We start from the raw sequence: 16443 nt of genomic DNA, 5'->3' as shown, positions 1-16443 counted from the left end.
CGAAAAATGCTTAATACACTTTTTCAGTTTTGTTTAACAAGACATTTGCTATAATGCAGATAATATCACTTATAGTTAAAAAGTGAAAAAGTTATCTGCATTTAGATATAAACGATTTTTTTTATGTAAATCATTTCTAAGGTGCGAACATTCGAATCTTTGAAATATAGTATGTGTTTTGTGAAGATCTACCACATAGTATGTGACATTAAAGTAGACATATTTTACGCACGATGTTTCCTTTGTTTCTTTAATAAACTTTTTATAGTGGGAATAATAGCCATATATATGACCTTCAGTATAAATAGGTAATGGGTATTTAAAGAAGGAAGAATTTATAAAAATACAAATAAATCTGAACATTACTCTCAAGAGTTTCAACTTCATATGTGAAACAATAAATAAACGATTGATTTAAAAGAAGAAATTATTTATTAAAGAAGAAACAACATCATACCGTTTGAGCATTCGATACTTCGTTAATCTATTGTTAATCGACAGGTAAGAATTCAGGTACAAATTCTATTCATAGGTACCTTAAAAACAGGTTTTATAAAGCTACATACAAGTTTTATCCTTGCAAGTTTCGTGCAATGAAATGTAACTGTTAATCGCAGACTAAATTGTGTCACTTTACGTGCCCGTAGACCAGTCAAAAGACCATTGCTGACTCGTAGGCATCGTCAAGCTCGACATCAGTGGTCACTTGGTCATCGCAATAGGACTTTAAAACAGTGGCGTCAAGTCCATTGGTCTGACAAGAGAAGATTCCTCCAACATCATGTTGATGAGCGCATGTGCGTATGGCGTCCTCGGAATACAGCATACAGGAAAAGATTACATTCGTGGAATTACAGCATTTGGTGGTAGGGGTTTGACAGTTTGGAGATGCTTTTCATTTGACTGCAAAATGGACTTTTATGTTCTGGATATGACTATGACGTGTCAAAAATATCGTGATAACATACCCGGGATATCGTTGTGCCACATTTTGACTATCACAATCTTGCAACTAGACCAATATTCATTGACGATAATGCTAAGCCACACAGAGCACGCATTATTTCAGATTATTTACGCAAAGAGGTAACTGACACAATTCCTTGGCCACCCATGTCACCGGATATGAATCCCATTGAGCATGTCCGGGATGATATTGGTCCAAAAATCAACAACAGGATTCCTGCTAGTAAGAATTTACAGGAATTACGAGCAGCCTTGGTTGAAGAATGGCAAAGAATTCCTGTTAGAACATTACGACGCTTAGTTCAAAGCATGAGACGACGTGTAAATGAACTTTTCCGGATGCGTGGAGGATACACTCGCTAGTGACCTAAATTGCACTTTACTGTATTCACAAATTGTCACTCCCGAGTTTTAAAAAGAATTTTGTGTATAGTGCAAAGCCATTTTTTCAAAAATGTCAGTATAAGTTGAAACTTTATCTTTATTTTATTTTTGCCATTTTACAACCATTTGCCCAAAATGAAATAGTAAAAAATTCAACCATGAAAACAGTCCAAACTTTCACTTTTCAATTAACATTATATATGATATCTTTTCAAAAACACAAATTTAGTTCATTTTATCGATATTTCGATTCAGTAAAAAACGATTCTAGAAAATTATCAGGTGTTGCTTAACTTTTGGCGAGGTGTATATATAGAAGGCAACAAAAAGCCGTAGACAGCAACGGGCGCCGAGAAATCTAGGTGAGGCAATCGCTCACACGGCGACAACTGTATATGCAAAATGAGAGACATGCAGGAGCTCTACAATGAGGACCCAATGGTTATAAAAACTTAATTAGAGTGGACGATGATATGTTATGGGAGTTTTCACTGCTCTTTTCTTGAAAATGACACCATCGCATGATATTGTCACCGCATTGGTACTTATGTTAGAAAACAATAAACATAAATGTTACCATCCCCTTTTCCTTGCTTTCTTACAAATTAAGCTGACTGTTTGTGTCATATGTGTATATGTATGTAATCAGTATAATATTTTCCATAGATTTGATATCCGTAGTTGAAAGGTTAAAGATATTCATTTCTTTTTTGGTGTATCGTATCCATTGCAACAACCTGCATGTATTTTCTAAACCATATTGCAAAAAGAGGGGAACAGATGTCACATATTTCCCCACAATTTGGCCAAAAGTAGAATTTTAATCCCTCGGAGTGATACTTTTCTGAAACTAGTTAAAGTTTTTCGTCTCATTTTTAGTGAAGTCGAAGGGAACTTTAGGGTTGCACTCCGTCCGTCTCTGTCTGACTGACTTTATGTCTGTCTGTCTGTCTGTCTGTCGGTCGGTCGGTCGGTCGGTCGGTCCGGCAAATCAGTTTTCCCCGATTTTTCTTATACATGTTTGAATATATTGATTTGATATTTAGTGTATTGTTTTATCATGACAAGTTACAGATCAAGTTTGATTTTTGTTCCGGATTGATGATTTTGTGCAGAGTGATGGTCCTTAGATTTAGAAACTTCACTGAAATAATAAGTTTTCCCCTTTTTTTGTTATTCTTGAAGATATTAATTTGATAATTGGTAAATAGTTTTATCATGAAAAGTTACAATTCAGGTTTGAATTTTGTTCCAGTCTGATGCTTTTGTGCAGAGTAATGGTCCTTATTAACCTCATAAACGCATTCTACAAGAGATTTCGTTGTAGGGTTGGATACAGTGATATATACTTCCAAGTAAAATCAGGAGTAAGACAAGGGTGTATCATGTCATCGACACTCTTCATTATAGTCATAGACTGGATAATGAGACAAACAACTGCTAATACACAGAGAGGCATAAGATGGGGCACCTTCACCACTTTGGAAGACCTAGATTTTGTTGACGACTTAGCATTTATGTCTCACACACACCAACATATCCAAGATAAGACCTCAGAGCTACAAAAATATTCAGGGCAGATGGGGCTTAAAATCAACATAAAGAAAACTGAAGTAATGACACTAAATGTAAACCACCCAGGGTCAGTATTACCGGATGGAAAAACATTACCACATGTTGATACTTTTACATACCTTGGCAGCACTGTTACTACCAATGGCGGCGCCGAATCTGACATCAAAAGACGACTATCAAAGGCAAGGTCAGCTCTTTACAACCTGCAGGCTTTATGGAGATCTGGTCAATATACCATCCGGACCAAACTTAAACTTTACAGCAGCTGTGTCTTGCCTGTACTTTTGTATGGTTCAGAATGTTGGAGGATGACAGAACACGACCAAAATAAGCTGTCTGTATTCCATACCAAAAGTCTGAGAAGGATTCTGCGAATCTGTTGGCCACAAAAAATTTCAAACGAGAACCTTTCCATCAGATGCCAACAACAAGATATAGCCACAACTATAATGGGAAGACGCTGGATGTGGATTGGGCATGTCCTACGGAAAGATCAGGAGGATATCACAAAGACAGCACTCCACTGGACCCCAGAAGGTAAAAGAAAGAGAGGAACACCCAAAATGACATGGAGAAGAACCGTAGAGGCAGAGGCTAGTAAATACCAACAGACACGAGGCACACTACAGAAAACTGCCAACGACCGACAAAAGTGGAAAACCTTCGTTACTGCCCTACACGCCAATGGCGTACAAGGGCAGTAAGTAAGTAAGTAATGGTCCTTAGACTTAAAAATTTCACTGAAATAATCAGTTTTTCACACTTTTTTTTGTCATGCTTGAAGATATTGACTCGGTATTTGTAATAAAGTTAGCACCATGACTAGTTATAGATCAAGTTAGAATTTTGTTCCAATACAATGAATTTTTAACTGGTAGGGGACTATGTATATTGCCATGCCATACTAATGAAAAAATGCTTGTTTTTGTAAAATTGCGTCAAAAATTTCGTGTAAAAAAGAAGTGTTTGTAAACATTTGGCCGTACGGTGACTTATAGTTATAAATTTCTGTATCATTTGGTGTCTTGTGGAGAGTTGTCTAATTGGCATTTATACCACATCTTCTTATTTTGATACTACAAAAATTTCTGGACCTACGGAAAATACGGACAGTCAAACAGAAAATAGCCCATCCAACGGGTAACAAATAATCTTGATGTTCTTATATACCCACTTTGAAGGCTAAATTAGTCATCAGCTGTCTAAAAATGAATAATTTTATTGCACAATTAATTTCATACTTGAAGAATCTTCAGGGGCCAAAATACAGATCTACTTCCCTTCCGGAGCACCTGAGATCATCCCAGCTTCGTGTTGCTAAGTGTTTAGTTTTTTATGTTCTGTTAGTGGAGTACTGTTTGTGTTTTTGTCGGTTTTCGTTTTTTTGCCATGGCAATGTCGGTTTGTTTTCGACCTTTGGGTTTGATTGTTCCTTCGGTATCTTTTGCTTCTCTTATAAAATTTTAACCCTCCTTTCAAAAGTACAGACAAGTTGTACATTGAGGAATTTTTGCGGGATTAATATTTTGTACAGTTAAAAAAAACAGTGACAATGTACAGGTTGGCGTTGATCGGGAAATGATAGGATATAAGTCGAGCAAAGTTCGAGATGATCGAGTACAAATTGGTTAAATATTTGTATTTCGACCAAACTCGATCTCTACTCGATCCTTTACCGTTCAATTTGACCGCTACTTGACGAATTAACGATCACTTTTCGGAGTAACCGGCTTCTCGATCCTTACTTGAATTTTCTCGACATGTCAAAAATTCTCGGGTAGAATGTCAGATCGATGACGAGCAAGGTAGACAACCCCGAACATTTTTGTTGATTGCGTCAAACCAGTCTACCAATCACTTAATCTGTCTTGATCAGCAGTGCGAACCTAGCTTTAGGAATATTTACGCAAAAGATCTATTATATATAAATATAGTGTTATCTAATAACTTGTTGTTGTCCATTCGTTTTATGTGTTTTTATCATTTGATTTTGCCATTTGATTAGGGACTTTCAGTTTTGAATTTTACTCGGAGTTCAGTATTTTTGTGATTTTACTTTTCACGATATTCATTTTGGCAGTCATACTGTGAAATGGCCTTCCATACTCTCGGCATCCTGTAAAGTAGTTCCTAACAAACAACAATATGTATTTGTTAGATGAGTTACTGATATTATCTGTATTATAGCAAATGTCTTGTAAAACAAAACTGAAAGAGTGTATTACGCATTTTTCGTGCAAGTCGCTTGCACTTGAATATAATAAGATAGTGGGTTTTATTTTTTGTAATCAATGTATGACAAGCAAAGAAAAAAAAAATGAATTTAACTTATGGCGTCCTATCCCTAGCCATAAAGAACTACCGAGACAATGGGTCGGAAAGTAAGTGCCCCTAATGCGTATTTTATCGAATTTGGCTTTATTTCTATGTTTCGGACGAAATTTTCGACCTTTAGGAATGCTTACCCCAGAAATTCTTTACCCTCACGTTGTAGTACTATCTCATAGCTATTCATTCAGGCAGCGTCTATAAACCCTAGCCATAAAGAACTACCGAGACAATGGGTCGGAAAGTGGGTGCCCCCAATGCGTATTTTATCGAATTTGGCTTTATTTCCAAGTTTCGGACGAAATTTTCGACCTTTAGGAATGCTTACCCCAGAAATTCTTTACCCTCACGTTGTAGTACTATCTAATAGCTATTCATTAAGGCAGCGTCTATAAACCCTACCCATAAAGAACTACCGAGACAATGGGTCGGAAAGTGGGTGTCCCCAATGCGTATTTTATCGAATTTGGCTTTATTTCTATGTTTCGGACGAAATTTTCGACCTTTAGGAATGCTTACCCCAGAAATTCTTTACCCTCACGTTGTAGTACTATCTCATAGCTATTTATTAAGGCAGCGTCTATAAACCCTTGCCATAAAGAACAGCCGAGGCAATGGGTTTGAACAAGTGGGTGACCCAAATGCGTATTTATCAAATTTGACCATTTTTCCGTGTTACGGACGAAATTTTCGACCTTTAAGAATGCTTACCCCGGAAATTCTTTACCCTCACGTTGTAGTACTATCTAATAGCTATTCATTCAGGCAGCGTCTATAAACCCTAGCCATAAAGAACTACCGAGACAATGGGTCGGAAAGTGGGTGCCCCCAATGCGTATTTTATCGAATTTGTCTTTATTTTCCGAATAATAAACACAATTACATCACGAATTGTTCAGTTAGAAGTCTTGTATATAGTGTATTCGAACTATGCCCACTCAAATTTCACCAAAAATCAAAACACTGAAGTACTGAATATCGGATGACCGCAAGTTCTTGTGGATGGTACAAGTACAAGCACAAATGTCTCAGAAAATAAATCACATCTTTATACCTAAAAGTAAGGTTAAGGTACATTGATATATTTTTTTCTGAGATCATGTGTGGATGATGAATAAATGACAGGGAATTCAACCTCACCGTAATAACTATTATACTGTAGTGATATAATCATTTGTGAGCAGTATACTTTGGTTTGTTATTATATATTATATTATATCAATATTTGTATTAACAATATATATGTATATAATTTTCATTCATTTGTATATGATTCTATCCTACTATTCTAATGATAGTGCAGAGCAAGTGCATGTTGGACACTCTTCTGTAATAATTCGTTTTTCTGAAATATAAATGTGATTTGAAAAGTCATTCATTTTTTCCCTCGTTTGTTGCATTTAACTGAAATGTTGTTAAAATAAGTGGTACCAGATTTTTAATTTCGTTTTCGTTACAAAATGTTTGCACTATGTCTTGCAATCTTTCATTTGAAATACAAAGCAAAAATATAGTTGCGTTATTTTCATGTATATGTATTCAAAAAGTCCCTATCGGGAGTATAATGCACACCATATATCACAGTGTTTTGATAAATGAGAAAACACTGAACAAATCAAACTCATTGACAAAGTATTCAAAGTATGTGGTTTTTATTGAATTTCAGACTTTGAAAGGGCAAATGACATTCATATCGTAGTATATGTCACAGGCTCACGTGTGATGCTCATTTCCCCCAAAGTTGATTGAAACTAATTCAATGTGCATTACAAATATGAAGAAAGAGTTTGACAAAATCATTGAATATAGTAAAGTGGACAAATATTGAGATCAATACTTTAAGATTCAGTGATGATTCAATGGCTCTTCTCATTATCCACCAATCATCCATTTACACGTGATCAGCGACAAATGCACATGCATGTACGTGCACTTTGTTTACATGAAATCAAATCTAAGATAATCAGTAAGGTATTTATAGAGAAGAACAATATGTAGCTAATTTGACGGTGTTTCTCATCGTTATAAATTAAAATTGAAGCTACAAGCAGACAACTTTACTAATGCAGACGATTACTAGTAATTAATTGCAAACTATAATAACCGCAATCGATTAATAAAATAGAAATATTAAAGGCATAAATCACAAAACAATATATAGAGCGAACTTGTAACAAATATGTTGCACTTTGTATGTAGCTAGGAATGCAATGCTCACTCTAATTAATTGTTTATGTTAACTTTGATTGCGACATCATAATTTGTTTAATGGGTACGCCAAAACACTTATATAGCGTATTCCACTATCAAGAATTGCAGAAATGAATGAAGATATAAAACAAATCAGATTTAAATTTCTGGAAAATGCTTTATTTATTACTAGATGAATATATTAAATTTGCTCGGTCTTTTACTTAACACCTCCAAAACATTTCACATTTCCAGACCAATTTCTTCTAAAAGTTTTTTTTACAGTTTTACTCGGTAATTAGGTATCCAGAAAATGTCGACCTTTGATCTCCAAAAATTGTTTCCGTACTACTGGCATGTTTGACATAAACTGTGTCACTCTTCTTTAATGCCATCACAACATTCAGAGTCCCGGCCGATAAATCATTACCGAAAGCCAGGACCATTCTCTCATTATTTTTCCACAGATAGCAGTGTGAATGGCTGTTATGATGAGACAGAACTGTTGTTGAAATAGAGTAGAGTCCAGTTTTGGGCGCAGTAAAAACTCCAGTGTCGTTATCATAAGCTCCACCCATGTTTAACCATATTTTGTCAAATATAACAACTTCATATCCAGCAAGATTCTTATGTGGTGTAAGCGATGCTGTAAAAGCTGGCCTTTCATTTTCTCGTCCAGGTTCTGAAAAATAATGCAATTTGAACGCAGCTTGAAAAATAACCCTAACAGACTATATTCAATTTGTCTTTTTGACATTATGTTAATTGAAAGGAAAAATATACCTTTTGATAGACAAGTAAAAAAAAGAAGCATTAAATAATATAACAATATCTCTTTATTAAAATAAATTTTACGCATATGTTCAGAACTCAAAAAACATTGTCATGCGAATTTTTTTTTATTGATTTTTTTAAAAGCTGCTGAAATACATATACTTTTTACATACCGTATCCAATGTCGTCAATAACAGCCTGTTTTATCCGAGGAATCATCTCGTTCAACTAAAGGCATATTTTGATTGTCCAGTATTGGTATCTCAGTAGAAGAGTTGTCACTATTTTGTCCTTTCGCGTATTTCATAATCGTAATTACTAAAAGTTGAAACAAAACCCCTCTTAGTACCATCGTTACAAGTTTAACAATTGTTTTCTTCACTCCGACTGTGTATTTGAAAACCTGCAAGAACTTATATGTTTAGGAAATTACGTATGCAAAGTATTTATATGCATTGCTCACATGGCTTATTATAACAAAAACATAAAAAAAAAAAAAAAAAAAAAAAAAAAAAAAACAACAACAAAACTGTCAGAGTAAGAGTGTTTGCTTGCAAATTAAAGACCGGCAAATGGTGTAAGTTAACGTTTGCTGTCTTTTATAGTTTTTTTAGCTCACCTGGCCTAAAAGGCCAAGTGAGCTTTTCTCATCACTTGGCGTCCGGCGTCCGTCGTCGTCCGTCGTCGTCCGTCGTCCGTCGTCGTCGTTAACTTTTACAAAAATCTTCTCCTCTGAAACTACTGGGCCAAATTAAACTAAACTTGGCCACAATCATCATTGGGGTATCTAGTTTAAAAAATGTGTCCGGTGACCCGGCCAACCATCCAAGATGGCCGCCATGGCTAAAAATAGAACATAGGGGTAAAATGCAGTTTTTGGCTAATAACTCAAAAACCAAAGCATTTAGAGCAAATCTGACATGGGGGTAGAATTGTTAAACAGGTGAAGATCTATCTGCCCTGAAATTTTCAGATGAATCGGATAACCCGTTGTTGGGTTGCTGCCCCTGAATTAGTAATTTTAAGGAAATTTTGCTGTTTTTGGTTATTATCTTGAATATTATTATAGATAGAGATAAACAGTAAACAGCAATAATGTTCAGCAAAGTAAGATTTACAAATAAGTCAACATGACTGAAATGGTCAGTTGACCCCTTTAGGAGTTATTGCCCTTTATAGTCAATGTTTAACCATTTTTCGTAAATCTTAGTAATATTTTACAAAAATCTTCTCCTCTGAAACTACTAGGCCAAATTAATCCAAACTTGGCCACAATCATCTTTTGGGTTAGTAGTTTGAAAAATGTGTCCGGTGACCCGGCCATCCAACCAAGATGGCCACCATGGCTAAAAATAGAACATGGGGTAAAATGCAGTTTTTGGCTTATAACTCAAAACCCAAAGCATTTAAAGCAAATCTGACAGGGGTAAAATTGTTTATCAGGTCAACATTTATCTGCCCTGAAATATTTAGATGAATCGGACAACCCGTTGTTGGGTTGCTGACCCAATTGTTAGTTTTAAGGAAATTTTTCTGTTTTTGGTCATTATCTTGAATATTATTATTGATAGAGATAAACTGTAAACAACAATAATGTTCAGCAAAGTAAGATTTACAAATAAGTCAACATGACCGAAATGGTCAATTGACCCCCTTAGGAGTTATTGTTCTTTATAGTCAATTTTTAACAATTTTCATAAAATTTGTAAATTTTTACTAACATTTTCCACTGAAACTAATGGGCCAAGTTCATTATAGATAGAGATAATTTTAAGCAGCAAGAATGTTCAGTAAAGTAAGATGTACAAACACATCACCATCAGCAAAACACAATTTTGTCATGAATCCATCTGCTTCCTTTAATATTCACATAGACCAAGGTGAGCGACACAGGCTCTTTAGAGCCTCTAGTTTTTATCAGATATCAAAGGGAACTGTTTAGATTAAAAAGGTTTTGTTACAAGATTTATATAGTTTTGTTGAACATAGTTCAAAGCAATATCATCAACCTAAGTTGGGGATCATGTAGGGAAGCCCTCTTGGATTGCAAGATTGCTTCTAAAGAAAGACAAGCACAGACTGACTTTAAAGGTCAAAGGTTTTCAATAGACGTCAGGATGCACGATTGCCCAGTTAACCCGAAGCATGTTGGACCTACTTGGTTATTCGGCAAGATCTGTAACCATTCAAGAAATATCTAGTTAAATGACAAGTGGAGTAAACATCGAGTCGGATAGTCCTACGTCAGTATTTTCTCGAGGCATTTTGAGAGGGAAATAATCTACCATCAGATTAAACATATTCACTTAGGTACTGAGGCCGTTTTATAGTTATGAAGGCCATTTCAAACACACATGACATCACACATCGTGACACGGGATTAAAGGAAGAGCTGAAGACCAAATACACAGGCTATTTGAAGACCGATTAGACATATCACATCAGACCCTGTTTTTATAGTTACATGTGAAGCCGGATATTCTTACCCTTCTGGAGCAACTGAGATCAGCCCCGTTTTTGGTGGGGTTCGTGTTGTGTACTCTTTAGTTTTCTATGTTGTACATGTATTTTGTGTAAATTAAGTGCCTGTTTGTCTTTATTCTTTTGAGCCATGGCGTTGTCAGTTTATTTTCGACTTGTGTGAGTTATTTCGCCTCTCTTTTGTGAATTTATCAATGACTAAGGTCAAAATTTATCTCACAATTAAAAAAAAAAAAATCAGGATATAAAATTTCGAACATAAAAGTTCCAGGTAGGCTTAATTTAATTCTATGTTTTAAATATAACGACAAGGATATGAAGAATGCTTTGTGTTTACAATTCAATTTTTGTATAATTTGCACTCAAAAGAATTTTGTTTATACGCATTGGGTTCTGTTGACGTCCACGTAATTCATTGAAATATATATAATTTTTTTGACATTATCACTCCAACATAAAAAAGAAGATGTGGTATGATTGCCAATGAGACAACTGTCCACAAGAGATCAAAATGACACAAACATTAACAACTATAGGTCACCGTACGGCCTTCAACAATAAGCAAAGCCCATACCGCATAGTCAGCTATAAAAGGCCCCGATATGACCATGTTCTATACAATAAACTCATGATCTCCTGCCCGCAACTCAAAACTTTTTTGAGGAGATAATCGTACAATTTTAATGATTTTCTTCAGTTCCTTGTGACAATTAATACTAGTATTCAAGACAAAACCATGCTTGTTGGAAAATACTATCGCATATTTTTTAATAGCACAAACATTAATAGTATTTCAGCGGTAATTGTTCGGTGATTTCCTACAATCACATCTTTACAATTTTTTTTAACGATTTTCATGAAAGAAAAAAAATTCTTAACAAATAACACTTGAGAAAGCGTTTTTTTCAGGCAGGCTTTACTATCTATAACTGGTGAAATGTAAAAATGGCTAGTTTTATGAGACCCAAAAGAACTGCTTTGTTGTTTTCATTCAAAGAAACATATTTACTGAAATGTTGTTAAAATACGTGGTACCAGACATTTCTTCCCTTTTTATTACCAAAATGTTTGCACAATCTTTTATTTGAAATACAAAGCATAAATATAGTTATGTTATGATCATGTATATGTATTCAATAATGTATAGCTAAGTGCCCCTCTGGGAGTAAAATGCACACATGCATATATCAGAGTGTTTTGATAAAAAAAAAACAAAATACTGAATAAATCACACTCATTGACAAAGTGTTCAATAATTATGATGTTTTTAAAGAGTTTCAGAAAACGGAGATGTATGTAGCTAAGAGTTCTAGTTTGCAAATGCAAATGGCATTGATAGCCTATTTATTCACCATAGATTCAAAGTTGATTTTTTAATTGCCACACAAACTTATTCAATGAGCATTAAAGATACGCAGAACGAGTTTGACGATATAGTGTAGTGGACAAATATTGAGAACAATACTGCAAAGATTCGATGAGGATTCAATGGCACTTTTCTATATCTACCAGTCATCCATTACACGTGATCAGCGACAGAAACACATGCATGTACGTGCATTTTGTTTACATGAAATCAAACATTAGATAATCAATAAGGTATTTATAGAATAGAACAATGTTTAGCTGATTTGACTACGTGTCTCAGCATTATACATTGAAATTGAAGATGCTAGCAGACAACTACACCATTCAGATGATTAATTTATCGCAAACTATAATCACCGCAATCGATTAATAAAATAGAAGAATTAAAGAAGGCATGAAATATATTGTGGCTGTACCACATATCAACGTGAATTACACATGACTGAGTGAACTCATCACAAATATGTTACACTTTGTATGTATCTAGGGAGATCATTCTCACATTAATTATTTGTTAATGTTAACTTTGATTGCGACATCATAATTTGTTTAATGGGTACGCCAAAACACTTCTATAGCCTATTCCACTATCAAGAGTTGCCGAAATGAATGAAGATATAAACAAATCAGAATTAAATTTCTGGAAAATGCTTTATTTATTACTAGATGAATATATTAAATTTGCTTGGTCTTTTACTAAACACCTCCAAAACATTTCTCATTTCCTGTTCAAATTCTTCTAAAAGTTTTTTTTACTGGTTTACTCGGTAATAAGGTATCCAGAAAATGTCGACCTTTCATCTCCAAAAATGTTTTCCGTACTACTTATATGTTTGACATAAACTGTGTCATTCCTCTTCAATGCAACCACAACATTCAGAGTCCCAGTTGATAAATCAGTACCGAAAGCCAGGACCATTCTCTCATTATTTTTCCACAGATAGCAGTGTAAATCGCTGTTATGATGAGACATAACCGTTGTTGAAATAGAGTAGAGTCCTGTTTTTGGTGCAGTAAACACTCCAGTGTCGTTATCATAAGCTCCACCCATGTTTAACCATATTTTGTCAAATATAATAACTTCATTTCCAAGATTCTTATGTGATGTAAGCGATGCTGTAAAAGCTGGCCTTTCCGTTTTTCGTCCAGGTTCTGAAAAATAACGCAATTTGAACGCAGCTTGAAAAACAACCCTAACAGACTATATTCAGTTTGTCTTTATGACATTATGTTAATTGAAAGGAAAAAGATACCTTTTTATAGAGAAGTAAAAAAAGAAGCATTAAATAATATAACAATATCTCTTTATTAAAACAAATTTTACGCAAGCGTTCAGAACTCAAAATAGTTTTGTTTTTTGATTTTTTTCAAAGCTGTATACATATACTTTTTACATACCGTATCCAATGTCGTCAATAACAGCCTGTTTTATCCGAGGAATCATCTCGTTCATGGTATCTTCTACTGTCTTCTTAATTGCGGCCCTCAACACCTCGTTAAGTTTTGTGGTATCGAACAGAGCAACTAAAGGCATATTTTGATTGTCCAGAAGTGGTATCTCAGCAGAGGAGTTGTTAGGTTTTTGTCCTTTCCCGTCTTTCATAGTAATTGTTATTACAAAAATTAATAATAAAATCCCTTTAAGTGCCATTGTTACAACTTTAACAGATGTTTTCTTTACTTCAACTGTTTAGTTAACAACAGCACAGAACGAATATAATATAATAATATCTCTTAGTAAAGCGATTTACACATACATTGTCATGGCAGTTAATATTTTCTGTCACAAATGTAACAGAAATACTTCATACACACCGTATCCAATGTCAGCCTGTTTTATCCGATGAATCATCTCGTTCATGACATCTTCTACTGTCTTCTTAATAGCGATCTTCAATACTTGATTAAGTTTCGTTGTATCGAACAGAGCAACTAAAGGCATATTTTGATTGTTCAGTAGTGGTATCTCAGAAGAAGAGTTGTCGCTATTTTGTCCTTTCCCGTATTTCATAATCATAATTACAAAAAGTAGAAACAGAATCCCTTTTAGTACCATTATTACAAGTTTAACAACTGTTTTTTTTTATGCTCAAACTGTTTAGTTAGCAACCTGACAAAACTGATATGTTTCGGAAATTATCAAATGAGAAGTATGTATATGCATCGCTCAAGTGCTTAATTAAAATAACCACAACAAATAAAAATCTGTCAAAATCTAAGATTTATTGTTTTCAAATTAAAGACCGGCAAATGGTCGCTGTCTTTTATAGTTCATCTAATCAGATATCACAGGTAACTGCTTAAATTGGATAAAGGTTTTGTTAAAAGACTTATATATATAGTACCGTTGAACATAGTGTAAAGCAAAATCGCCCACCTTGGTTGGAGATCCTGTAGAGTACCCCCTTCAGTCACATGGTCGCTTTCAAATATATCACAGGTTACAAGGTAACTTTAAGCAAATTTAAAAGTCTCCAAATTAATGCCTTGAACAAGTTAAAAGATCACAGATCGTTTTAAATTAGGCGCCAGGTTGCACGGTCGCTCACCAAAGCCCGAAGGTCTTGGGAGATCAACACAACTTTTGAGAAAAGTCGTATGACCATTCCACAACAATGGGGTTAAATGACAAGAGGAGTCAACATCGCGTTGGCTAGTCCTACGCCATTATTGTCTGGAGGCATTTTGAGAGGGAAATAATCTATCATAAGATTAAACATATTCACTTTGGTCATATCTGTTTTTAAATTATTAAGATTAGTCAAACACATATGACGTCACAAATCGTGACATGGGATTAAAAGAAGAGCAGAACAGAAAATACACAGACTCATTGAAGACCGATTTGACGTATCACATCAGGCACCGCATTTATAATAACATGTGGATCCGGATCTGCTTACCCTTTCGGTGCATCTAAGACCCTCTCCCCATTTTTGTTTGGGTTCGTGTTGCTTAGTCTTTAATTTTCTATGCTGTACATGTATTTTGTGTAAATTAAGTGCCTGTTTGTCTTTTTTCTTTGAAGCCATGACGTTGTCAGTTTAATTTCGACTTATTTCGCATATCTCTTATTAATGACTTAGATCAAAATTGCTCTCACAACTACAGAAAAAATTCTGGGAATAAAATGTCGAACGAAAAAGTTACAGGTGGGCTTAATTTAGTTATATGTTTTAACTATAACGACACGGGTCTGAAGCATGCAATGTATTTACAGTTCAATTTTCGTATAATTTGCACTCCAAAATATTTTGTTTATACGCATCGGGTTCTGTTGACGTCATTGTATATCATAGAAATATATCTATTTTTTTTTTACATTATCACTCCAATCATGTTTTTGTACAACAAACTAATGATCCCCTGCCTGCATCTCAAATTTTTTAGGAAATAAGTTTGAGAGATTTCTATCGTAGATTTCAAACTTGAGAGGTAATCGTACTTTGATCACAATGTAAATGGTTTTGTTTTGGTCCTAGTGACAGTTTTAATCTGTCAGTACTAGTATTTAAGACAAAAACATGGTTGTTTGAAAATACCATCGCATATATTTTGATAGCACAAAATTTAATAGTATTCTAGCTGTAATTAATTGATGATTTATATCTTTATTGAAACATCAGATAGTATACACGGTATCATTGCTTAAAAGTTAACATGAGTCTTGACCACAATTCTATCAGTACATTGTTTTAAATAATAAACACAATTGCATTTAGTATTGTACAGTTAAAAGTCTTGTCTATAGTGTATTCGAACTATGGTTACCCAATTACACCAATAATCAAAGTACTGAAGTACTGAACATCGGATAACCGCAAGTCCTAGCGGAGGGTCATAAGCACAAGTGTCTCATATAAAAAAAAATCACATCTCTATAACTGAAAGTAAGGTAAATGTATATAGTAAATGTATACTCTGGTTTGTTATTATATATTATATCAATATTTGTATTATATTCATTTGTATATCATTCTATTCTACTATTCTAATGATAATGCAGTGCAAGTGCATGGTGGACACTCTTCTGTAAGAAGTCGTTTTTCTAATAGATTGGATTTGGAACGGCATTCATTATTTCACAGTTTCATACCATTTATCTATCTTTTCGAAAATCATTTTCACGAATATTTATTGATGAAATTAATGTATGACAACCGATAAGGCATTTTATTTTGCATTCGATAATATCAACGCAGTTATACGAAATACGTTCGGTTATCAGTCAAAATCCAAAGTCACGTGGTTAAAAATGTATTGGGCAACAAGACACCGGAATGACCTAATGGTAATCCGCTGTATAAAAAAGGGTCAATAAATTGCTTATTCCCTATGATCACATCCCAACAATCTTTTTAATTTTTTTTTTACGAT

At 34.4% G+C, this 16443-nt stretch overlaps 2 protein-coding genes and 1 pseudogene across 2 annotated transcripts in view; 1 reads left to right on the top strand and 2 right to left on the bottom strand.

Moving 5' to 3' along the window:
• The window catches only part of LOC143075514 (leucine-rich repeat-containing protein 14-like), a 69761-nt gene that overhangs the window by 8086 nt on the left and 45232 nt on the right, over positions 1-16443 (top strand). The window lies entirely within an intron of this gene.
• On the bottom strand, positions 7602-9132 carry LOC143075519 (heavy metal-binding protein HIP-like; annotated as a pseudogene).
• On the bottom strand, positions 12699-14119 carry LOC143075516 (heavy metal-binding protein HIP-like). Its single transcript, XM_076250952.1, has 2 exons — positions 13465-14119; positions 12699-13218 (listed from the first exon to the last, which is right to left on the bottom strand). Exons 1-2 carry the CDS (start codon positions 13715-13717, stop codon positions 12827-12829), a joined length of 645 nt encoding a protein of 214 aa, XP_076107067.1. The 5' UTR covers positions 13718-14119; the 3' UTR covers positions 12699-12826.

This window comes from Mytilus galloprovincialis, chromosome 5 (assembly GCF_965363235.1).
Source record: "Mytilus galloprovincialis chromosome 5, xbMytGall1.hap1.1, whole genome shotgun sequence".
Taxonomy (NCBI): domain Eukaryota; kingdom Metazoa; phylum Mollusca; class Bivalvia; order Mytilida; family Mytilidae; genus Mytilus; species Mytilus galloprovincialis.
The sequence above is the reverse complement of the archived record's forward strand: the minus strand, read 5'-3'. Positions and strand labels throughout refer to the sequence as shown.

Coding starts and splice junctions, on each gene's coding strand:
- LOC143075516 (XM_076250952.1), bottom strand. CDS start 13,717: ATGGCACTTAAAGGGATTTTATTATTAATTTTTGTAATAACAATTACT. Junction 13,219..13,464: donor TATTGACGACATTGGATACG/GTATGTAAAAAG, acceptor GTTATTTTTCAG/AACCTGGACGAAAAACGGAA.